Raw genomic sequence first — 22,982 nt, forward strand, 5'->3', positions numbered from 1 at the left:
TTTTATTTATAAATATATATGTGACCCATATCCTAAGTGATTGCTTTTCTAACTAAATGATATATAATTTTTTTATTAGATTACAAGATAACATCAATCTATTAATTAACTGATTTTAAATATTGAATAATCAATTTAATCTCGATCACGACATCTTTTTGGTGAGTTTTGACCATCCACGCGGAAAGCATTTTGCTAAGTACATCACATATTCGTGTTTGCAATGGTATTAGGTTAGCCATTGTTGGAGTTGCAAACGAACGTCCACGTATGGAGAAATTATCACACGGGCTATACATGTCCATGATGCTCTAGAGGAAATTAAGATTAAGGCAGGCAAATTATAGAGCCCTAGTCTTTTATTATCGATTTTGTCCACGTGTGGGTCCATCCTATATCAATAGTTGAGTCCGGGGATCACGCCATCCTTTGAATTTTGACTTCATTCATTAGAAAGAAGAAAAGGGTAGAGGTTTGACTTCAGTTCCAATGACTTTTAGTGGTTGCTTTCAGTCTATGCCTACACCTTTTCTTAAAAAAATAAAATAAAATTACTTTACTCTTAACGACCAATCACAATATCTATAAGGGAGAATATATGAGCTTATTATGGGATTAATTTCCTATTTCTAATTGGATATTAGATAATCAAGTGGCTGAGTAATACTCACTGAATATTTTAATTTATTCATTTTTTTCAGTCCTCTTATGGGAAGTTTAGTGTGCAATTATTGTATGATGCAATCACATTTTCCATCATTGGAAGATAAATTTTTTATTTTTAATTCATTAATGATTGTGATTCAACGGTTCAAAAAATAATTACACCATTCTACCGAAAAATAATTATATCAAAAAAGTGATTGCATCATAAATCTTTACGGAATGAAATGTTTGGATATAAATGGGAAAATGCTATAATGCCATTATCTTTTTATGTGATCACTTTTTGAATTGTTGGCTTGCGATTATTGATGAATAAATTATTATAATTTTTTGATCATCTAATGGTAAAAAGTTGAATGCATCATACAATTAATTACATCATAATCTTCCCATTTATATGGCTTTAACAAAGATAATAAGACATTTTTGGGCCGGGCAATAAAAACTACACAATGAGCCCATGAGGCGCATTCCAATAGATGAGATGAAGGTCTTTCATAGGGGCATTTTAAAAATAAATAAATAATGTTTGGCGTATTATATGGAATTGAGTTGATATTTTTTTTCTCAAACTATATAGTTGATATTCAATTATAGGAAAAAATTAAATATGGATTTTTTTTTATTTTTCGCTTACAAAAAAGATTTATAAGTCTAGTATAATAAAATAAAAATTCTAATAACTAATAATAATAAAGGGGCACGACTATCATTTAATGAGAATCGAATGTGAAATTTCTTGTTAAATGTTGAATTTTCGTTCACATGAATCCTCCAAGTTTACTGCACATTTTTGGAGGGAAATCAAACATATGGCATTGCAACTTATTCAATGAACTTCCATAACAATTCTTTCTCCCCCCCTTCACGCCCAATTAATGAATGTGAAAGGGATGGGAGGGGATAGACATACGGACTTCCATTCCGGAACACTTTTTGATTGCTTCCTTTACAAGCTCAAGCCATGGCCTCGATCCTCATCAAAAGGCCCCCCAGTGACTACCTCCCCATGCTCGGAGAGGCGGTCCCTGTGCACTGCCCGAGGAGTCACGTCTTCTTCATCCACGTTTCCCCGGATGCTTAAGAGAGCCTCTGCCTCACTTCACCCCTACCTCACAAGGCTAAGCTGGTTAGGCCGGAAGAGGTTATACCCTCATATGCATCCGGGAAGACATGGATGGACCCCGTTTATATGATCATCCCCCTCTGCGAAGGCTTTTTACCTTGAAGAAGACGTTCCTCTCTGGTCGGAGCACAGGCACTAGCCTTCCCAGGCATGGGGAGGCAAATGCCAAGAGTGCACCCGCCATGAGGATCAAGGCCATGGCCTTGGCTTCTGCCTGAGGGTGGCATCATCGATCTTGCCCTCATCAACGCTCTGTGTATAATGCGATGGCCTTGGCGTTTCCTGTACCGTAGTTGTAATCTAATGCTTAGATTAGGCACATGTATTTTTTTTTTGCTAGATTATTAGGCACATGTATATATTTCTGCAGACAAACGACTCTGTTTCTGCAGATCTTTTGGCCCAACCCACAAAAAAACTTGGTGAATTGTTCCTTATGCAGTGCACAAATGGGTGCAAGTGATCAATCGATCTTGCCTCGAGCCGTTGTGACATTGGTTGGAAAGACTCCGAACCATTACCAGACCGTGTGCTACTAAGATTTTCCCCTGTTATTGGTGAAACTGTTTTTTGGTTGGACCATCTTTCTCCTAAAAATTCTCTTTGTAACTCTGTTTATAAAAGATTATCACAATTTCCTCGTGCACATGCGTGAATAGAGAAATTCATTCTTCTGGATAGGCCAATTTAATAAGTTAGTATTTAGTGAATATGCATAAGCTTTCACCGAAAAATACATCCATCTGCGTTTAGTACATCTGTTGACATATAATCGTTTTATACTCTTGAGACTGTTAAATATAAAACCGTTGATCGGGGCGTAAATACACCTATGTCAATCGATTTTGGAGAAAAATGAAGAAGATATTTATGGCCCTTAATCGGAAGTGACTCGCATCCTCGAACAAATTCCATCCATGCAACCTCCCACCTTGCTCGATCAAGGGATGTTCTTGAAGATGATACCAATGAAACGCCCGCTGGCTGAATGAGATGAACCGCCTTCTGCCAGTGCCTCCCTACTCCTTTCACTCATTTGCCTCACCTTCTCCTTCTTCTTGTCATGGTCGTCGGCCTCCATCAGCTACCGCACCGCCTTCTCGATCACGTCCGCGGCCACGACCTCCTTGGTCTCCATTCCAAAGTCCTTCCTGTAGTCCATCTTGACCTCTAATGCCATCCCTTGCTCCACCACCATCACGAACGCATTGAACTGCTGCTCTGCATACAGAGGCCAGGCTGCAGTTGGGACGCCAAACCATAGGCTTTCCAGGGTTGAGTTCCACCCGCAGTGCGTCACGAACCCGCCAACTGATGGGTGGGCCAGCACCTCTATCTGCGGGGCCCATCCAATCACTCTACCCCTTTCGGAAGTGCGTTCCAGGAACCCTCGGGGAGAACTTCGGCCAGGTTTTCGTATTCCTCCAGGTATGCCCTGAGCATGCCCATGGACAGGGGTCGGCGCAGGGACAATAGGAAGCGGTTCCCGCTCTTCTCGAGTCCATGGGCAATCTCCTTCACCTGGTCATCGTTGAAGCTCCCAGCGCTCCCGAAGCATAGGAACACCACCGAAGAACTAGGCTGGGCGTGGAGCCAGCTGAGTATCTCCGAACTATTGTTGGACCCTCTTCCCTTGAGGCTCAGTATCGGACCAACGGGGTAAACTGACCGGATCTTGTCATCTTCCAGAAGGGCTTTCACTGCGTGTGGTTCGAGCTCCTTGAACGAATTTATCATGATGCCCTTGGTTTCCCGGAACCTCCTGGCAAGGTCAAGAAACCAAACCCGAGGTTCTTCGTTTAGAGCAAAGGCCGGGAAGACCCTGGCAAGGAGTGGATTTATGAGAGTGGGGATCTCCAGTTTGGCGTTGACTGACCCCTTAAACTCGGATAATAAGTCCTTCCCCTCGTCCTGCAGGGCCTGGACATGGAACATGAAGCCCAAGAAGGCCGCGCTACACGTGAAGAACGTATAGGTGGGGACTTGAAGCTCATTAGCAACATCCATCATTGGGGTGCAGAACATGTCAATTATGAACCCGGCCAGTGGGGGAGAGTCAGCGACATAAATGAGTTCGGCCACAGCAGCTCGCACCTGGGGCTAGTGACGTTCAGCTAGGTTGACGTTGGTGGACTTGGAACTGGCGCCAGGAGGATTCTCTTCGTAGGGCAACTCTAGGAAGCAGATTCGTGACATTGCGGCAGAGGAGGAAACCGAGGCAAGGAGTTCTGCAAACGGGTTGGACTTGGAGGTGCTTGGCGGGTTCATCACGAGCAAGGTGATGGAGAGGCGATCGTCCCGTCTGACGGGGAGCTTCGCAATCTCCACCACCGAGACCAAGTGGCCTACTCCTGCAGATGGGATCCATATGAGCTGTGAGACTGCTCGAGTCGCGACCATTGAAAGTCGGACCGAATTGAACTTGGGATAAACTAATTGGATGCCCTCTAAGAACCTTTGGTGCGTATCATTAATCTTTCTTAATTGTTCATTGGAACAGTGTATATATAGAGATGGAAAGTCCGAGTCATCTAATGGTGGATGAATCATGATTTAATTTGTTCATCATCAAGCATTTCTTTTTGTTGTTTTTGTACTTTTTTTTGCTTATTATTGGTAAGCAAACGAAACCTGAGAATCCCGCGTTGGAGGATGATGTTACGGTTTATGGAATTTGAGTGATTTAATCGATGTATGTATTAATTTAGTCTACTTTTATGAAATTCTTCCATTCGTGCAAAGGATTTTCCATAAAAGCATATAAGGATTCAAGAGATTCTTCTGTTAGTACTCCTCAGCTTAGGGTGACTTGTCTCTTCAAGTCTCTCAATTAATATAAATTTAGACTTTTTTCATTTTTTTTCCATATTTACAATTTTATCATATGTTCCCAAGGAGATTTTTACAATCTTTCTAGAGATACTAATTAATGCAACTATTCCAATATTTATGTATTTATTTTTAATAATTTGTATTATCAATGGACGGATTATTTCACTAGTTAAACAGAAAGAATTGTTGAGACGGCTCTTATGCTTGCTTGGCTCGACCATGCATGCACCGGCATATATTCTTATTATAGACTAATCACATAGCAAGACGAACGTAAATTGTCCAATAATGGAGAAAGGGGGTGTCACACACACAAATCCCACGTCAACAAAGCACGGGAGAGATGCTGGGTATATGATCCAAAATTTTCGTAGAATTATATGTTTAATTTCATTCAATATTTTTCCTCTCCTCAGTTCGTTAGACCAAAATCGAATTTCAATTCCCCACGAACAACCCCGCAAATAACCTACAAAATGGGCTATTGACGCTTTGTATGCGCTTACGAGGATTTATGGGAGTGTCAAAAGAATTATGATGAAGATCATACAATATTTATGGGGAAAATAGATTTAAGAGAATATTACCGCTAAAAGAATATTTCTCCAGTATTTTTGGTTTTCTGAATCCAATACCGTATTTATTTATACTAATATATAAAGCTAGAGGTGAGATTTTTTGTCTCCCTTTTGCTTTAAGGTATTACCCATAGCTCATTACTTGTAATTAATTATAGTCACTAAATTTAAGACAAATTTGTAATTTCACTTAAATAACTTCGTATTCACTCATCTTCTCTATCTTTTTCCTCCTTATATCATTTCCCCTATTTCTATGGACTAGACATTGGACCCGCGCGTTGCGCGAATTTATTAAATAGTTACCTCAAATATTTTAATTAGAAATATTAGTAATTTATTGAAAGTGAATTTATATGGTGACGGTGGACCATGGAGAGGGAGAGATCGTTTAATTTTTTGAAATATTAGTAACATCAGTGCATTTTTTTAATACTACTAATATTTTTTAAATTTGCATTTGTAGACATTATCTCCATACATATTTTAGCCATTATACCGGTACATATTAGTATCTCATAAATGCCGCATTAGGGGCGACAATGGGTGAAGGGGAGGGAGATATCATGTTTTTTTCTAACTTCCAATTTCTGGAGCCGTACGAAAAGAAATTTTCAATATTGAACTTGTCTCTCCCAGCCCGATGGAATGGGTTCTTCAAGGCTATTCAGTTTGAAATTTTCTTATCCCGTTTTCCTTGAAAGTTTTCATCTTATCTCCGGCACAATAAGTTTATGTTCGAACAAATAAATTCCACCAGCTTCAGTTCATATAAGCTCGGGTTTCTCCTCGCTCTTGAGTAAACGATCAATTTCATTCATGACTTATGTAAATTGCATTAATTAGATCCCTGAGAAAAAAAAAGTCATATCAATTTGATCCCTAATCATATTAATTTAGTCAACAGTCACATCAACTTCATTTCTGGTTACATTAATTTAGTCATTGGTCACATCAATTTCGTCATTCGACACATCAATTTGATTATTGATCACATCAATTTAGTCATTAGTTATATCAATTTAGTTCATCCGGTTTGTCGCACCAATTTAGTCTTTCTTTGATCACATCATTTTAGTTCTTGTTAACATTAATTCTTTATATAAAAAAGGTCCCTCGTGTTGGGAATTGGTGTATGCCCTAGATGCAATCTATCATCAGTTCTGTAATATGACATGTATTTCATTATATTACGAGGCATATCTGTTATTGTGTAAATTGCGCTAAATATGATTTTACACAATAATGTCCTTGGAATAGTAGGTCCATAGTCAAAGTATTATCGTTAATTAGGACAACGATAATACGGTTAGATTAGTGTAAGTGTTGATTGATGATCAAATCTCATAGGTCATGGATATGGAGATATCAAATCACACCACATGTATACATTAAGAGTAATGTGTATAGGACTGATCCGCCATGAGATTGCTACATGGGTTGTTACGTGACTGTCATTAGCATATCTCAAAGTGACTATAGTGTAATGGTCCTTTGACTTGAGGTCACCATAGATTCCTACATGTAATGTCATATACTTTGATACTGTCAAACGCCACTGTAACAGGATGGTTATAAAGACAGTTATCGGGTATACCACAGAGCATGGAGAGGAATGTGAGTGATCAAGATAGGATTTGTCCCTCCTACGAAACGGGAGCGATATCTCACGGCCACTTGGTGGTTAAGTCTAAAAGTGTATGCATACCCAAATGAGTCGATATAATGATATCGAGCTCATTTGTTCTGATAGACTTACCCGGTAAACCAAGAAAAAGAGATATTGAGCCATACAAGGATGTCATCGACCATGCCTTGGGCTCAATAGAGATATAGAGGACAAAGGGATTATATTACACGGTAATGGAGGTCACAAGGTTCGTCGAGAAATTGACTTTCCGATTACTTGAGTAACAGTGATGCATTGCTAGATGCCACTCACTGTTTGTAATATTGAAATAGAGATTTTGATATTACTGTCAACGTAATTGGGAACCTACAGGGTCACATACTACGACTAAATTGACGAGATATTTTGAAACAATAAAATCATCTAATAAAGATTAGATGATTTATGGTGCGACTAATTAATCGGATATTTAATGAGATTAAATTTGTCGATTAATTAGACTCGATTTATTAGATTAAATGGACCAAATTGATGCAAGATTAATACGGTGACACATGGGCCATACATATGTCTACATTTATACATACACATGGGCTAATTAAATGATGCCATTTACCTAGACACATGGGCCATACATATGTCTACATTTATACATACACATGGGCTAATTAAATGATGCCATTTACCTAGACACATGTCATGTAGGGAGCCCATGTAATTCTAATCCCACATCGGTGGGATTTGAATTTTCTTCCCTTCCTGTTTGTTATATAAAGGGTACAGAATATATATATATATAGATAGATGAGATATATATGTATGCATGTGTTTGTGTACGTTTACATACACAAATATATAAGATATACATGTATGTATATAAATGGGCATAATTGAGTTGAATTGTTCAACTCATTAGGTCCAATTAAGTCTAATAAATTTCGAGAGTCGCACCAGTGTTTCTTTCGAGTGTTGGTCGCTAGCACCGCCGATCTCGAAGACTCGTCGACAAAGTCGGTGTGGATTCCAGTAGAGGCGTCACGCGTGGGACGCTCGGTCGACAACTTTAAATATTCCAGGTACGTTTTTATTTACTCTTATTCTTCTAGTAGGTCTTGGAATTAGTTTCACGGGTAGGAAATTTTGAATTTCTGTTCCTTTTTCGCTTCCGTTGCGCCCCGTGGAACTAGCACCTCGGGTCTTCTCCCTTATTTTTACTACTATTGTCTCCGAGCCAATTTTAGAGCATTCGTTCTCATTGCTCGGACCTCCGATTCTTGTGTTTTTAGTGGCTATAGAAAGTTTACACATAGCACTACTATTTCGGATCAAGTTTTGAGACAAAAAGCAAAGAAATAAGTTAGAAAAATGCCGCTGAAATTCAATTTTCACTCACAAAGCAAAAATTTCAAAATGCGATATTTCTCAAACCGTGTAACAAAATTACGAGCTGTCAAGTGATGTAGCTTCCTTATGATATGAGGAATTTGTCTATATAAATTTTTGGACCAATATTGACTCTGTAAGAATTTACCGTTAATGACACATAAAGATTTTTCTCTTTAAAACATGGGAATAAATTCTTATAGAATCAATACTAGTCCAAAAAATTGATATAGAGAGATTCCTCATATCCTAAGGAAGCTACAACACTTGACGGCTCATAATTTCGTTACACGGTTTGAGAGATATCACTCTCCGAAATTTCTGCCTTATGAGGGAAAATTAAATTTCAACCGCGCATTTCTAACTTGTTTCTTTGCTTTTTTACTTGAAACTCAATCCTACTGTAGTACTTTATAAGCTTTCCATAGCCACAATGAACATGAGAATCGAAGGTCCAAGCAATGAGAACGAATGCTCTAAAATTGGCTTGGAGACAAGAGTAATAAAAATGAGGGAAAAGACCAAATGGACCTTTTTTAGGTAAAAAATTGAAATTGATAAGGACTAAAATAATATGACCAAGGAAGGTCTGAATTGATGTGACTAACTGGAAGGATCAAATTGATGTGACCAATGACCAAATTAATGTGATCAAGAACGAAATTGATATGACCAATGACTAAATTGTCAGAACGAAATTGATGTGACTAAAAACTAAATTAATATGATCTGAGACGAAATTGATGTGATCATGAACAAAATTGATGTAACTTTTTTTTCAATGACCCGATTGACGTGATTTGCATAAGTTAGGTACGAAATTGCCAGGTTACTCCCCTGCTCTCAGTTCAACTTCCTTCCCATGACTAGATTTTTTAAATTAATTCTCAATTAATTTTGAAAAATAGAACTTACTGATCAAGCCACGTTCACAATAACATATGTTCTTCAAAATATTCTTGGACGAAAATAAATTAGCCATCCAATAATAGAGGACATGTATAGCCTTATAGTGCGATCGTGAAACCGCTAAAACGGCAAATTGAACCCGCTAAAACGGCAATTAGACTTGCAGTAGAGAATTAACGGCAGCAGCAGCAGCAACAAGAACTGCTGAAGAATTCACCCCATGAAGAGTTCTATCTTCTAATACTTGCCAAAAAATTCTTGTTCGATACTCTATGGTTGACATATGAGTGCTAGCAAGCACATCACAGTCATTGGAATTGAACCAAGAGATTAATTTACATGCTTTCACGGTATATATCGGGGAAAACACAGTTCGATCAGTAGTCCGGTACGAACACAGATTACATACGCAACAGTTATTCATGTCATGTTGCCATAGACATCCTTGATGAACCGCCTCTGGTTCTAGTAGGATGAACCTCCTCCTGGTAATGCCCTTCTACTCCTTTCACTCATCAGCTTCACCTTCTCCTTCCTCCCTTCACCTTCAGCCTCCTTCAGATGGCTTATTCCTCTCTCGATCTCCTCTGCCATCACGATCACCTTGTCGTCTCCCATTAAGTTCCTCTTATAGTCCATACAGATCTCAACTGCAATGCCCATTTCCACCACTAGCGCAAAAGCATTAAAATGGTGCTCTGCATACATGGGCCATGCCGCCACCGGCACCCCAAACCACATGCTCTCCAGGGTGGAGTTCCGTCCACAATGGGACACGAACCTCCCAATCGCGGAGGGAGCCAGCACTTCCACCTACCTGTCCTAGCCGTGCAGTCCAGGAATCCTTCAGGCAGGACCTCCTCCAGGTTCTCATAATTGCACGGGGAATCAAACTTACCTGCTGGCTGGGGTTGGCGCAGGGAACATAGGAACTGGTGACCGCTCTACTCAAGTGCATGGGCGATCTGTCTCTCCTGGTCCTCACTGAAGCATCCCATGCTCTTGAAGCAAAGGAACACCACCGATGCCGGAGTTTGATCATTGATGGACTCCGCCCTAGTAGCCCACTAATCAGGCCCAACAAGGCACGCGTCCACTCTTGATTAAATAAGGTCAATGCACCTTGTCCAAGTGAGATGCAATATCTATCTCTTATAATATATACTTTCTTAATATATCTCGGAGAAGATCATACCAAATATCTTCAAAATATATCAAATATCCCAAGTATTTCAGGATTTTATCACTTTACACCCCCTCCTATATAAATCCCAAGTACGTTATTTAATTCCAGACAATATTATGCTCTCCTTAGCAGAGTCTGACTTAAGCATTGGAGGGGAATCGGGGACACCCTGATCTCCCTTGTTCGTAGGTACGGAGCATAATTGATTGAAGACTGAGGAGCGTGAAGATCAATTAGTGTTTGAGGTACGAATTGGGAATCCATCAATCATCGAGCCACTTGATTGTATCGCGTGACTCCGCGCTGTTGCCCCTGCCATTCAGGTTTAATACAGGCCCCACGGGATAAATAGGCGGTAGTTTATCATCGAATACCAACTCTATTGCACGGGGTTAAAGCTCCTCGAGTGTATTCACAATAATGCCTTTGGTGTCTCTGAATCTCTTCACCAGATTGAGAAACAGCGGCGAGGCGTCTTTTGTGAGCAATTCGGCAGGCAAGAGCCTGGGAGGAAGTGGATTCACGAAACCCGGTTAATTGATACTCGTGTCCAAATCCATTGGCTTTCTTAAGTCCTCCTGGCAGTCATCTTGCAAGGCTTGGAGAGGAAACATAGAATAGAGAAAGGTTGCACCACACGTGAAGAAGATATAGCTAGGGAGGCCAAACTCGTTTGCGACATCTATTACTGTTGTGCACAACATGTCGATCGCGAGCCCAGAAAGTCATGGTGAGTCGGACCCCCAAACCCTCTTTGTGAGCCCAATGACAACTTCTCGAATATGGTCTTTGTAGCCTTCAACTACAGCAAGCTGGACCAAAATTGAAGAATTCAAAAGAATAGATAAGCTTTTGTACTGATTGACATATTCGGGTAATGTCAGCCAACGTTGTTAGTGCATGTACTGATGTACGCACACATCTTTATATAACCCAAATAATATGACATGGGACCAACTTGTTCTTAATAATAATTCCATAGTTGCGAAATTAGGAGCATGGGATATAACTACTTGGGATGCAGGTTAGAAGGCTTAAAAAAAAAAAACCGAGATAAGTTGCTAGTGTAGAACCTGGGTCGGTCTTGAAGCTCGTATGGAGGTAGATCGATCAACCGGATGCGGGTGGCAGAGGTGGTAGAGCCGGAGAGAGATCCAGCGACGGCTTTGAGAGTGGCCTCATTTCTTAGATTCATGACGAGCACAGTCACGAAAAGCCCTTTGTCCCTCTCGACAAGGACCTTCGCCATCTGCACTGCCGACACGAGGTGGCCGACCTCCATGAAAGGGACGAACACCAGCTCTGCTCCACCAGCCATATTGGAGCAGCCTAAAAGGAACCCAGAAGACCTGCGGGAAGGGGATTGGAGTATGAGGATTGAGTTGGGAGACAGAGAGATGAGGATAGGGACTCTGGAAGGCTTTTGCAGGCTTAAGTGGTCTATTGAGAGAAGGCACGCAAGGACAGGAAAGCATTGAGGGACTTACCTAAACGACACGGCTTTTTTCTGTCACATGAGCAGTAGTTTTCAGAAAGAAAATCCGGCCGCAGAGTTTGGCCACCGCCTCGGCGATGCCGGCGGACAGTTCGGGGAACTCGGCTACTGTTCCAATCGATATCAAAGCCCAGGCCCAATAGATGCCTGTATATGCTGATCTTTTAACCCAACCTGCGAGATACTTGTTGGTCAATTGTTCCTTCCAGCGTAACAAAATACAGATGGTGTGAATTGATCGATTTACGTATTAATGGTCTGCCTCGAACCGTTGTGTCATTGGGAGAACTCCGGACCATCACCAAACCTTGTGCTACTAAATTTTCCCGATCATTTGTGATGTGCTTTTTTATTCCACTTTTTTTTTTTTGTTTGGGGGAATGTACGACCTTTTTATTTTCTCATAGAAAATTTTATCTCAACTCTGTTTACTTAAGATTATCACAATTTGCTCTCAGTTCACACATATTTTAATTGAGAAATTTATCCTTCTGGATATGGCAATTTTTATTGATATTTTGGTCAAGCTCATTTCTGAGAAAAATAATTGAAACTGTTCGGTTATAAATAAAATGGACACAGTAATCTTACTAGGTATTGAGCTTGTGACTTTTAGATCAATAAGTGAGAACGTGTGCCACTACGCTACACTATCTTTTGAAACTATGAATCAGCTTGGACAACATTTGTTACATATAATCGTTTATACTCGAAACTGCTAAGTCTAAAGCCGTTGATATTGGCATGGACATACCTATGTCGATTGATTTTGGAGAAAAACGAAGAAGAAGATATGTATATTAGCCTCTAGTCAGAAATTGCCCTTGTTTGTGTGTGATAAACGGATATACTCCAGTGCCTTGCTTCATATTGCCGCTCATTCAGCTTGCTCACGGGATGTTCTTGAAGACATCACCGATAAAACGCCCTATCGCTAAATGAGATGAATCGCCTTCTGCTAGTGCCTCCCTACTCCTTTCACTCATTTGCCTCACTTTCTCCTTCTTCTCGTCATGGCCGTCGGCCTTCATCAGCTTCTGCACCGCTTTCTCGATCACTTCGGAGTCCACGATCTCCTTGGTCTCCATTCCTAAGTCGTTCCTGTAGTCCATCTTCACCTCTACCGCCATCCCGTGCTCCACCACCATCATGAATGCATTGAACTGCTGCTCCGCATACAGAGGCCAGGCTGCGATGGGGACGCCAAACCACAGGCTTTCCAGGGTTGAGTTCCACCCGCAATGCGTCACGAACCCACCAACCGACGGGTGGGCCAGCACCTCTACCTGCGGGGCCCATCCGATCACTTTACCCCTCTCGGAGGTCCGTTCCAGGAATCCCTCAGGGAGAACTTTGGCCAGGTTTTCGTATTCCTCTGGGTATGCCCTGAGCATGCCCGTGGGCGGGGGTCTGCGCAGGGACAACAGGAAGCGATGCCCGCTCTTCTCGAGTCCATGGGCAATCTGATTCACCTGGTCATCGTGGAAACTCCCGACGCTCCCGAAGCATAGGAACACCACTGATGAACTAGGCTGGGCATCGAGCCAGCTGAGTATTTCCGAACTCTTGTCGGACCGGCCAGTTACCTCGAGGTTCAGTATCGGACCGACAGGGTAAACCGGCGGGATCTTGTCATCTCCCAGGAGGGATTTCAATGCGTTTGGTTCAAGCTTCTCGAACGAATTTATCACGATGCCCTTGGTTTCCCGGAACCTCCTAGCAGCACCAAGAAACCAAACCCGATGTTCTTCATCTAGCACAACAGTCGGGAAAACCTTGGCGGGAAGTGGGTTTACGAGAGTCGGGATGTCCAGCTTGGCATCCGAGTCCTTAAACTCAGATAAGTCCTTCCCCTCGTCGTCCTGTAAGGCCAGGACATGGAACATGAAGCCTAAGAAAGCGGCACTACAAGTGAAGAACATGTAGCTGGGGACTCCAAACTCATTAGCGACGTCGATCATCGGGGTGCAGAACATGTCGATAATGAACCCGGCAAGAGGGGGAGAGTCGAGGGCACGGGTGAGTTCAGCCACGGCTGCTCGCACCTGGGGCTTGTGACGTTCAGCTAGGCTCATGTTGGACTTGGCACCGAGGCCAGAAGGATCATCTTCGTAGGGCAGCTCTTGGAAGCGGATCTGTGACTTTGCAGCGGAGGCGGTGGAGGAGGAGACGGAGGCAAGGAGTTCCGCAAACGGGTTGGACTTGGAGGCGCGTGGCGGGTTCAACACAAGCAAGGTGATGGATAGGCGATCATCCCGTTCGACGAGGAGCTTCGCGATCTCCACCGCCGACACCAAGTGGCCTACTCCCGAAGACGGGATCCATATCAGTTGCGCTCGTGTCGCGACCATTGAGACTTGAGAGGCGGATTTTATTGAACTTGGGATAAACTAATTTGATCCTGTTTCCTTAAATCTTGTCTCATTTGATAATTGGAACTGTGATGATGGATCTCATGCTTTTCTTATACGCTTTCGGATTTCCTCAATTTTTTTTTTTTGGGGTTATCAAGCAAACGTCTGAAAATTCATCTATCCAGGAATGGAGGTAACGTCATGGCTTACGGATTGGGAGTCCGATTGATTAGTACGATGGTGGAAATGACCGCTACGTTGTTCCTTGCGGGACCGACCATGTGCGTGCGTCGGCATTCTTATCATTCGCTAAAACATTAAAACGGATCCGCACGGACCATATGGTGTCATGTATCCTCGTATTTTACTAGATAATCAATTATAACACTCGCGTTCAATGTCTTAGTTAAGAATAACAAGCACCGGCACATTTAAAATCAAATCACATTTATTTAAAAAAACCTATTTCAATTCGTCGTTAATTTAACCTAAGAATAACAAGTATCAACAAATTTAAAATCAACTCTCATTTATTTAAAATACATATTTTAATTCATCATCAATTTAAGTAGTCTATTTCTAAATGTGATTTTTCCGATGTGTAGCACTTATATTTGGAAGTCCACAAAGCCCAATTAATCTAAATTTGAGTAAGGTCGAACCACTAAGGAATAAACCTCATCCGATCGTAAATTTTCTCTAATCACAAGACGCACGCTTGAAACCTTATCTAAGGATAACAAGCGCCAACTAACGTAAAACCAATCAACATTGATAAAAAAAATATTATAATTTATCACCAATTTAATTAATATCTTTTAATTTGTGACGTAAGAAATATTCACATTTTTACGATGAAATGCAATGCTTAGATTACATATTGACATACACTAATTCTTATTTAGGTATTAAGTTACTTTGCCTACAATCTACTTTTAATAAATATAAAACTTACAACAGGACAATTCGTCAAACTAAAATAAGCGCACCATTAGAGCCTATTGTATTGGGATCATGATATTGTAATTATAAATATTGACGATTCAAATTAATATTAAAGAAATATTAGCTTTTATATTATATGAAATATTAGTTAATATAATCATTTGAAAAAATTAGATCATTTATTATCAACTGAATGTTCATATTTTTTTCACATAAGCAGTTTTATCATTAATTTCATTAATTATATATTAATTATTACACAAATTACTATAATAAATTAATAAATTTATCAAAAACATTTTCACCCACGGTGTCGTGCGGGTGCATTACCTAGTATATAGTAAAGCATAATCTTATCCCTTGACCAGTTATGAAGTTGTTAATATTATTATTATTATTATTATTATTATTATTATATGTTTACGTAGCAATCATGTGAACCGCAACTTTTCGATGAGAAGTTCAAAGGACCACTCTTTTTTTTTTCGATTACAAGAAAAATTTAAAATAATAAATTATATATTTTAATAACTAATAAAATGATATGAGTAATCCAACTCAATATTAACTCTATAACCCGACGAGCGTATACGTTACTTCTTCGCATCCTCTTTGACCCAATTAAGCATAAATCATTGAAGCTAACAACATTTGACTGCTTCCAGTCAAAGTTTCTTTACTGAAAAGCCAAAGACTGTATGTGCTAGCTGCCATATTAAGTGAACCGAAGTAATTACGGTAGCGAAGCTCGATTATTGGAGAAAATTAATTCGAATGCACCCAACTTCCATATATATATATATATATATTTCGTTAGGAAAATTAATCTACGCACTTTAAGTCCCTGTCACCATTGGATTGAAAAAAAAAAAAAGGTACGGTATAAGTTCGAGCTTGGCAAATATATATGCGATAATTATTCACGGGATATTGTTATAAACATCCTTAATGAACCGTCCCAGGTTCGAGTGAGATGAACCCCCTTCCATTAACGCCCTCCGACTCTTCTCGCTCATCAGCCTCACTTTCTCCTTCTTATCTTCCCTTTCAGTCTCCATCAGCCGCCTTATCCCCCTCTCTATCTCCTCCGCCGTGACGGTTACCTCGTCACCCTTCCTGTAGTCCATTCGGATCTCGACCGCCACGCCCAGCTCCTCCACCAGCGCGTACGCGTTGAAGTGCTGCTCTGCATACATGGGCCAGGCAGCCACTGGCACCCCGAACCATATGCTCTCCAGGGTGGAGTTCCACCCGCAGTGCGACACGAATCCTCCGACCGCTGGGTGGGCCAGCACTTCGACCTGTGGGGCCCACCCGATCACCTTGCCTTGCCCTGCTGTCCGCTCTAGGAACCCTTCCGGAAGGACCTCGTTGGGGTCATCGTAACTCTGCGGGACATCAAACTTGCCCCCTGGAGGGGGCCGGCGCAAGGACCACAGGAACCGGTGGACACTCCGCTCTAGCGCGTGGGCGATCTGCCTCACCTGGTCCTCGCGGAAGCTTCCCATGCTCCCGAAGCACAAGAACAACACTGACTCCGGTGGTTGATCATCGAGCCACTTGACTATGTCGCCTGACCCCAACTTGTCGTCACTGCCACCCTTCAGGGTCAGTATGGGACCAACCGGATACAACAGTGGGAGCTTATCATCGAATACGGCCTCTACTGCGCGCTGCTCGAGCTCCTCAAACGTATTCACCACAATACCCTTGGTCTCCCTGAACCTCTTCGCCAAGCCGAGGAACAAAGAGGAGATATCTTTCTTCCGCAACTCAGAGGGCATATAGAGCTTGATGTTGAGCGGATTCGCCAAGCCTGGGTAATCTACGGTCGCTTCGGAGTCGACCAACGCACCTATGTCCTGCTGGCAGTCGTCCTGTAAGGCTTGGAGATGGAGCATGGCGCCGAGAAAGGTGGCACTAGACGTGAAGAAGAGATAGCTAGGGACGCTAAACTCATTAGCCACATCTATCATCGGCGCACAGAACATATCAACTACGAAACCGGCGAGCCGTGGTGAGGCAGATCCTGAACCGCTGTCAGCCAGTCCACGAACTACGTCTCGAACATGGGATTTGTAGGCTTCAACAGCATTAAGGAAACTAACTAGACTCGGAGAGCCTGTACCAATCGAATGAAACACGTATATATCACAAGATCAGAAATCCGTCACGTGTGCAACAGTTTCCATGCTGCAACGGGTATATATACCAATTGGAATCATACTAGGATACTAATGGAAATGACAATATAGGTAAGTAGCTTGGTAGGACCCGAACCGTTCTGCAACTCTGCCCGAGGCAGCTCGATAAACCGGATGCGCCCAGTGGAAGAGGAAGCTGATACAGAGTCGGCGATGGAGTTCATGTCAGAGCTATCGGTTAGCTTCATCACGAGCACCGTCACCGAGAGCCCTTCATCCCGGCCGACGAGGAGCTTAGCCATCTCCACTGCAGACAAGAGATGGCCCACGCCCGGGCCGGGGATAAACACCAGCTCTGCTTTGCCACTCATTCTGAGCTGAAGCCTGAAAGTAATTAAGGTGGAGAGAATGACGATTGGCGACCTTGGGTTTCTCCGTGAACTATAAAAGTCAGAATTGAACTGTTGTGATTGAGTTGGAGAAATAGATATAGTCAAGAGGAATCTTGTCGGGCAAGCAGACAAGGCAGATGGGAAGAAGCATGGAAGATCCATATATATATACGTCATCGCTTTCGTTTCGTCCGACATTGGCACGAGATATGTCAGAGTTGAGATAGAGATGTCGTGTGTAGTCTCAATGAATTCCAGTAAAAAAAAAAAGAAAATAAACAAAAAAAAAAATGTCTACGCACATTAGTTTTGTACAACATTCCACAAACAAACATAAAACTACTTTTAAATCTCTAATGCCGAGATTTCGATATAATCGAGGTGCCTGTCAGGTGATATTATTATATTCTAGTAAAGCTGATTAGTAGTAGTTGATACGTGCTGGCTACGCATCAGTGCAGTGTTTGTTTTAATTATTAGAAGGAACAATGGATAGTGTTGATCCACGTCTCCCGTCTATTACGTGTAGTAAAGCATAAATACTATGTAGTTTACTATTATTTCGAGGAAAAATCTCTAAGAATAGTTGGATAATTTTGTTTCTTCTTTTTGAACGAGTAAATTTGATAAGATGATGGTTAGGTGAAACCTGGACTGATTCGAAAGTAGGTCTGGGGCAGCTCGATGACGTATCCGTGCTGTGGAGAAGGGGAATTGGAGAAGTACGTTGATGGTTTTGAAAACGGGATTCATCAGTTAACTTCATGACTAGCACAGGTACCAACCGCCGGGCTATCCCTGTCTATGATCGACCCTCGCGAACTCCTCCGCGTGCACATGGTGACTGATGCCCTGGAAGAAATGAACACCAGCTGTGCTCTACCACTCATATTGAACTCAAGCCCTGGCAGAAAGTGGAAGACTGTTGAGTTTGGCTGTGAAGTGAGAATTGGACTGTGATGGATTTGGAAGCTATGCTGTACCTGTATATAGTCACTTAATGATGCAATTCCGTTAATTATGTGGTTGTAGGTGACGACAACAACCTTGAGCCCCCGTGTACTGACCTTCAAGAGATGGTTCATGGTTCCCGTATACCATTTGATTAAAATTTTATGATATAATTAACATTATAAAAAGTTGATCTGACGATTTATGGACGACAATGGAGGCCCTTAAAAAGAAATGGTCAAATTCTGTGTGCCCTTGTGCCCACTTTTGTGTCGTTCTGACGTGGAATTTGGATCCTTTGAAGAAGACAACAACGGAGAACATGACATACATATGGAAAACAAGTGGATATTAACAGTAAAATACATCTGCCATAACATTCAAAAACATTTGGTAAGTCCACATAATCGGTACTATATGTGCCATTGAATGCATCCTTCCAATAAATTTGCTGGGGAATCTCGGTTTCTTCGTCGCAAGGCAGAACCAGCTATTGGATGGACCGGCAGAAGTTCGATATGGTATCAAATGTTGTCAGCTTCCAAGTAGTTAGAGAGCTTCACATGGGCCATCGGATCCCTCCTCCTCTTCTTCTTGAATTGCTTAGAGGCAGCTTTCAGGACCTTATTCCAACCCTACAATACCAAAAGCACACCTGATGACTACAAAATGTATACGATGCATCCTGAATAATGTCGAAATCGACCGATACCTTTAACGAATCAGTGTACATCAGAATAGCAGGTAAGTTCATCAGTAATGGAAATTAGATGGAGTGATTAATTCAGAGGAAACCAGTGGTACTTTTCGATTAGTTACCTTTGCGGCAAGTGGGACGCAAGCACCGCCCTTCATAAGAGCCGGAGAGAAGTCGAGCCCTTTCGACTTTGGTTTCTTGTTCGTCTTCATCTTCATCTTCTTCTTTCTATTGCTCTGCATAACCCGAATACTGAGCTTGAAAGAAGATGCGGCGATCTTCTTCCCGGCGCTGCGCAGCTTGTATTTGGCCCCGGACCCATAAGAGAGCTTCTTCGGTGTGACTGGGCCACCCGAGTCCATAGGAACGTGAGCTCGGGGGATCAGCGGAGACCAGATGGAGCTCTGGGAGTAGTCGAAACCGAAGGCCGAGTTGTCAGGGAACTTGAAGAGGAGGTCCCTCGACATCACAGGCTCTAAGTACTCCACGACTTTTGCCGTCGCAATGAGCCTCTCCACTTCCCCGTCGACAGCCTCCATTTCCGGTGGGCTATGGCTGAAGTTGAGATTTGGTGTCTGAGGGTGGGGGAAAGGATTTTAAACGGTTGAGGGAACAGAGACGGATGACTAATGTGAGGGGAGAGGAAGGAATTGAATGGGAAAAGTTACCGTTGGAATTGGATGGGCTTTTTCTGGATCTGTAGTGGGTACGACTTCCCGTGTTTGGACAAATTTCTGTCGGATATTTTTAATTCCTGGAAAGACAATTCCGGATGTCTTTTCAGGCTTGATTTCCGGTCATCCCCACCATTTATTGCACATTGGAAGCTGAGATCTTAAGGGGGCGTTTGGTTTTAGAGTTAAATTAAGTTTGATTTTGATTGACAAATGAGATGGTATTATAAATTTGACTTGGGAAATGTGTGTTTTTGTTGTATAGTGGGTAGAGTTAAAATCAAAATTATGATTCTAAAATCACATCATGAAATCATTGGTGCAAATTTTACGGCCGGACCGCCCAGGAGGTCCCTTCGATATGGCTGTAGGAGGGGTAGTTGTCCCCTTCTATAGATGGTCTCAGACCCCCCCGGATGGTCTGTCCATCGGAAAATACGGGCCTTCGCTCGTTTGGTTAAGTCCACCTGGTCGGAAAATCGGAATGAAGATCTGAATTTTGGGCCAGCAGCCCATTGGGCTTGTTGGTACTATTGAATGCAGGCACTTGATTTAAAGTTTGGGCCTCTAACTTAGGTCCGTGTTTGCTTTTCACACGGGCTTGAGCATCATCATCTGAGTTCACTGTGTTCAGGTGTATCATTTTCATTCTCTTCAGGGGAATATATGTTTGTTCACGTATCTCCTTCGACCGATGTACCTGTGCGTTGTGAAATGAATTGCTGCAAAGACGAGGAAGATACGTAAGTTTAGTCGAATATGTAGTCTTGCTAATTTTGTCGACTGAGGATCCATGTTCGGATAATGTGGAAGCTGGAGATTGCCGATGAAGAGTTACGTTTTGAGTGTCTTGCTAATTTTGTCGACTGAGGATCCATGTTCGGATAATGTGGAAGCTGGAGATTGCAGATGAAGAGTTATGTTTTGAGTGTAAAGCAAGCAAAAGAAAAGTGCAGAAAGACTTTGGTTCTCATTTTCCTCAGCTCCCAAGCAAGCATATATTCCAGCAGGAACACAATCTTAGGAGGGAAATAAAAAATAAAAAATAAAAAATAAGAAAGGACAAGACAAAGAGAGCTAATCTAACCCTGATTACGTCGACGAACTCCTACACTAGCTACTTCCCGAACATTCTTCCCGACATCAACATTCCTAAGAAGTAATATAAAGAATCCTAGCTTCCTTGGTTCCTGCTGTCTAATATCGTGGACCCTACAGCATCCGACAATCTACATCGAGTCGATTCTCACTTCAGAAGCTGCATGAGCAAGAACTTTCATGCTTTTTGTCTCTCAACATCTGCACTTCCCTTTACTAGCAGTGCCTCTGCAAGTGAGTATAAATATGTTTGCTTCTCTTTTCAAAGTACCATATATAGAAACATCGATCATTGACTCAACGCATCCGGGTTTTCTCAACTTCAGACACAAGGCCGGATCATTACCATGACGGGATCAAGAATTAGAGTCAGAGGATCGAGACTAATCGTCTTCCTCGTCCTAGGCCCAATCCATTTCGCAATCTGCGGTAGGTAGATGCATTGTTATTCTTTATCATCTGGCTTAAATTTTCGTTGTTAGCTTTCCCTTTGCAATTCTTTAACTAGTGTTGATTCTTTCACGCAGATGCGAGAATCACCCTAAACATGTTGACGACAATAAGCTCAGTACTGCATACCCAAAATACGGAACCATATGGTATAAGGACGCCTGATGTTTCGCTCCCACCCTTCGAGTCGATATCGCCCCTTCCTATGCCTGCTCAAACCATACCACCTGTCTATGCCTTTCCTCCGGGTCCACCGTCGTTTGCCGCACCAGCACCCGTGGTCCACCCAACGCCAAACCTTCTGCCTCCAGCAAGTCCTAGCCCACCTAAGTTAACACAGAGCCCGAGTCCACCTGAGTTTGGCGCAAGCCCGCCAAAGCAGACGCCTAGTCCACCGAAGCATGCCCTGAGCCCACCAATTCAACTGCCACCCATGGTTTTCCCGCCACCATCCCCTCCTCCGCAGCAACACAAGTCACCGGTGTATGCGGTGTGGTGTGTTGCGAAACCAACAGTGCCCGACCCCATAATGCAGGGAGCCATGGACTATGCATGCGGGGCAGGGGCCGATTGCAAGCCTATTCAACCCAATGGGCCTTGCTTTCAGCCTAACACCCTGCTCGCCCACGCCTCGTTTGCCTTCAACAGCTACTTCCAGAACAAGAAGGCCCGCGGAGGAACTTGTGAATTCGGAGGGGCGGCAATGCTTGTCACAGTTGATCCAAGTAAGCGTAATTCGAACTATGATATTCCGTGACCTCTTCTTCCCCTAAGTGCCTAATCGTATACATGTCTTATTCCTCAACCATAATCTCTCATTTTCATGTCACTGATACTCTCTATCTTACAGGTTTCAATGAATGCCATTTCACCTTCAATTGAGGCCCCTCTCCATCAAAAGCGCCACAATCACAGAGAGGAAGTCAAATTTTGCGTGAGTTCCTCGAATGATTAGCTCGTTAGTCGTATGGATCTTAAGAAGGATACATCGGTATGCTGTAACTATAAGATCTAGATTACTGTTTCGTCCTTTTGTATGTACGATGAAAAGTAGTTCAACCCATACTTGATACTAAATGTTCGTGTTTAGATTTCCCTTGGTTGCATAGGGAGGGTTTCTGCTGTTTAAAAATTTGAGACGGATGAATAACGTATGCATATGCTTTTTTTTCCCCCCCTATCATTTCTGCTAATATGCAAGAACAGCCATGGCATGGCATGGACAAAAATTTACGACTCAAGAATCTTTAGAAGGGATTCGAGTTGAATGAAGTCCGAAGGACAGTCCGACCTCCATGCCCGACCATGGTGATTTTGTACTGCCAGTGCGTCGGGCCTAAAAATCCCAGCTCTAATTCTCAATATATTTGATGGGCAGAACTAAAGCTTGATCAACTGTTGCCAAAAGATTAAAAAAGTATTGTCCCCGATAAAATTCTCTCAATTTAATTTCATTTTTTTTTCTTTTGAGA

General features: G+C 42.2%; 4 protein-coding genes and 2 pseudogenes across 4 annotated transcripts; 1 reads left to right on the forward strand and 5 right to left on the reverse strand.

Annotated features, from left to right (window-relative positions):
• Positions 1-2,514: 2,514 nt before the first annotated feature.
• On the reverse strand, positions 2,515-4,192 carry LOC116193293 (annotated as a pseudogene).
• A 4,997-nt stretch (positions 4,193-9,189) lies between these two features.
• Positions 9,190-12,265, reverse strand: LOC116193295 (annotated as a pseudogene).
• A 161-nt stretch (positions 12,266-12,426) lies between these two features.
• Positions 12,427-14,276, reverse strand: LOC116214894 (anthocyanidin 3-O-glucosyltransferase 2-like). The gene has a single exon (XM_031550388.1). The coding sequence runs from the start codon at positions 14,154-14,156 to the stop codon at positions 12,696-12,698; it is 1,461 nt and encodes a 486-aa protein (XP_031406248.1). The 5' UTR covers positions 14,157-14,276; the 3' UTR covers positions 12,427-12,695.
• Positions 14,277-15,819: 1,543 nt separating this feature from the next.
• On the reverse strand, positions 15,820-17,891 carry LOC116187272 (anthocyanidin 3-O-glucosyltransferase 2-like). The gene is made up of 2 exons (XM_031515928.1): positions 17,385-17,891; positions 15,820-17,226 (listed from the first exon to the last, which is right to left on the reverse strand). The coding sequence occupies exons 1-2, from the start codon at positions 17,836-17,838 to the stop codon at positions 16,025-16,027; spliced, it is 1,656 nt and encodes a 551-aa protein (XP_031371788.1). The 5' UTR covers positions 17,839-17,891; the 3' UTR covers positions 15,820-16,024.
• Positions 17,892-18,861: 970 nt separating this feature from the next.
• LOC116187281 lies at positions 18,862-19,919 on the reverse strand. Its single transcript, XM_031515937.1, has 2 exons — positions 19,411-19,919; positions 18,862-19,226 (listed from the first exon to the last, which is right to left on the reverse strand). The coding sequence occupies exons 1-2, from the start codon at positions 19,825-19,827 to the stop codon at positions 19,116-19,118; spliced, it is 528 nt and encodes a 175-aa protein (XP_031371797.1). The 5' UTR covers positions 19,828-19,919; the 3' UTR covers positions 18,862-19,115.
• A 1,226-nt stretch (positions 19,920-21,145) lies between these two features.
• Positions 21,146-22,683, forward strand: LOC116188861 (leucine-rich repeat extensin-like protein 3). The gene is made up of 4 exons (XM_031518347.1): positions 21,146-21,294; positions 21,387-21,489; positions 21,588-22,235; positions 22,361-22,683. Exons 1-4 carry the CDS (start codon positions 21,241-21,243, stop codon positions 22,390-22,392), a joined length of 837 nt encoding a protein of 278 aa, XP_031374207.1. The 5' UTR covers positions 21,146-21,240; the 3' UTR covers positions 22,393-22,683.
• The last annotated feature ends 299 nt before the right edge of the window (positions 22,684-22,982 follow it).

Source organism: Punica granatum, chromosome 1 (genome assembly GCF_007655135.1).
Source record: "Punica granatum isolate Tunisia-2019 chromosome 1, ASM765513v2, whole genome shotgun sequence".
NCBI classification, from domain to species: domain Eukaryota; kingdom Viridiplantae; phylum Streptophyta; class Magnoliopsida; order Myrtales; family Lythraceae; genus Punica; species Punica granatum.

What these genes read in the sequence shown, in the direction of transcription:
- LOC116187272 (XM_031515928.1), bottom strand. Translation starts at nt 17,838, where the DNA reads ATGTCGGACGAAACGAAAGCGATGACGTATATATATATGGATCTTCCA. An exon ending in TCGGGCAGAGTTGCAGAACG is followed by an intron (nt 17,227 to 17,384) that starts GTTCGGGTCCTA and finishes CGATTGGTACAG; the next exon opens with GCTCTCCGAGTCTAGTTAGT.
- LOC116187281 (XM_031515937.1), bottom strand. Translation starts at nt 19,827, where the DNA reads ATGGAGGCTGTCGACGGGGAAGTGGAGAGGCTCATTGCGACGGCAAAA. An exon ending in GCGTCCCACTTGCCGCAAAG is followed by an intron (nt 19,227 to 19,410) that starts GTAACTAATCGA and finishes TTGGTATTGTAG; the next exon opens with GGTTGGAATAAGGTCCTGAA.
- LOC116188861 (XM_031518347.1), top strand. Translation starts at nt 21,241, where the DNA reads ATGCTTTTTGTCTCTCAACATCTGCACTTCCCTTTACTAGCAGTGCCT. An exon ending in TACTAGCAGTGCCTCTGCAA is followed by an intron (nt 21,295 to 21,386) that starts GTGAGTATAAAT and finishes TCTCAACTTCAG; the next exon opens with ACACAAGGCCGGATCATTAC. An exon ending in GCTTGTCACAGTTGATCCAA is followed by an intron (nt 22,236 to 22,360) that starts GTAAGCGTAATT and finishes TCTATCTTACAG; the next exon opens with GTTTCAATGAATGCCATTTC.
- LOC116214894 (XM_031550388.1), bottom strand. Translation starts at nt 14,156, where the DNA reads ATGGTCGCGACACGAGCGCAACTGATATGGATCCCGTCTTCGGGAGTA.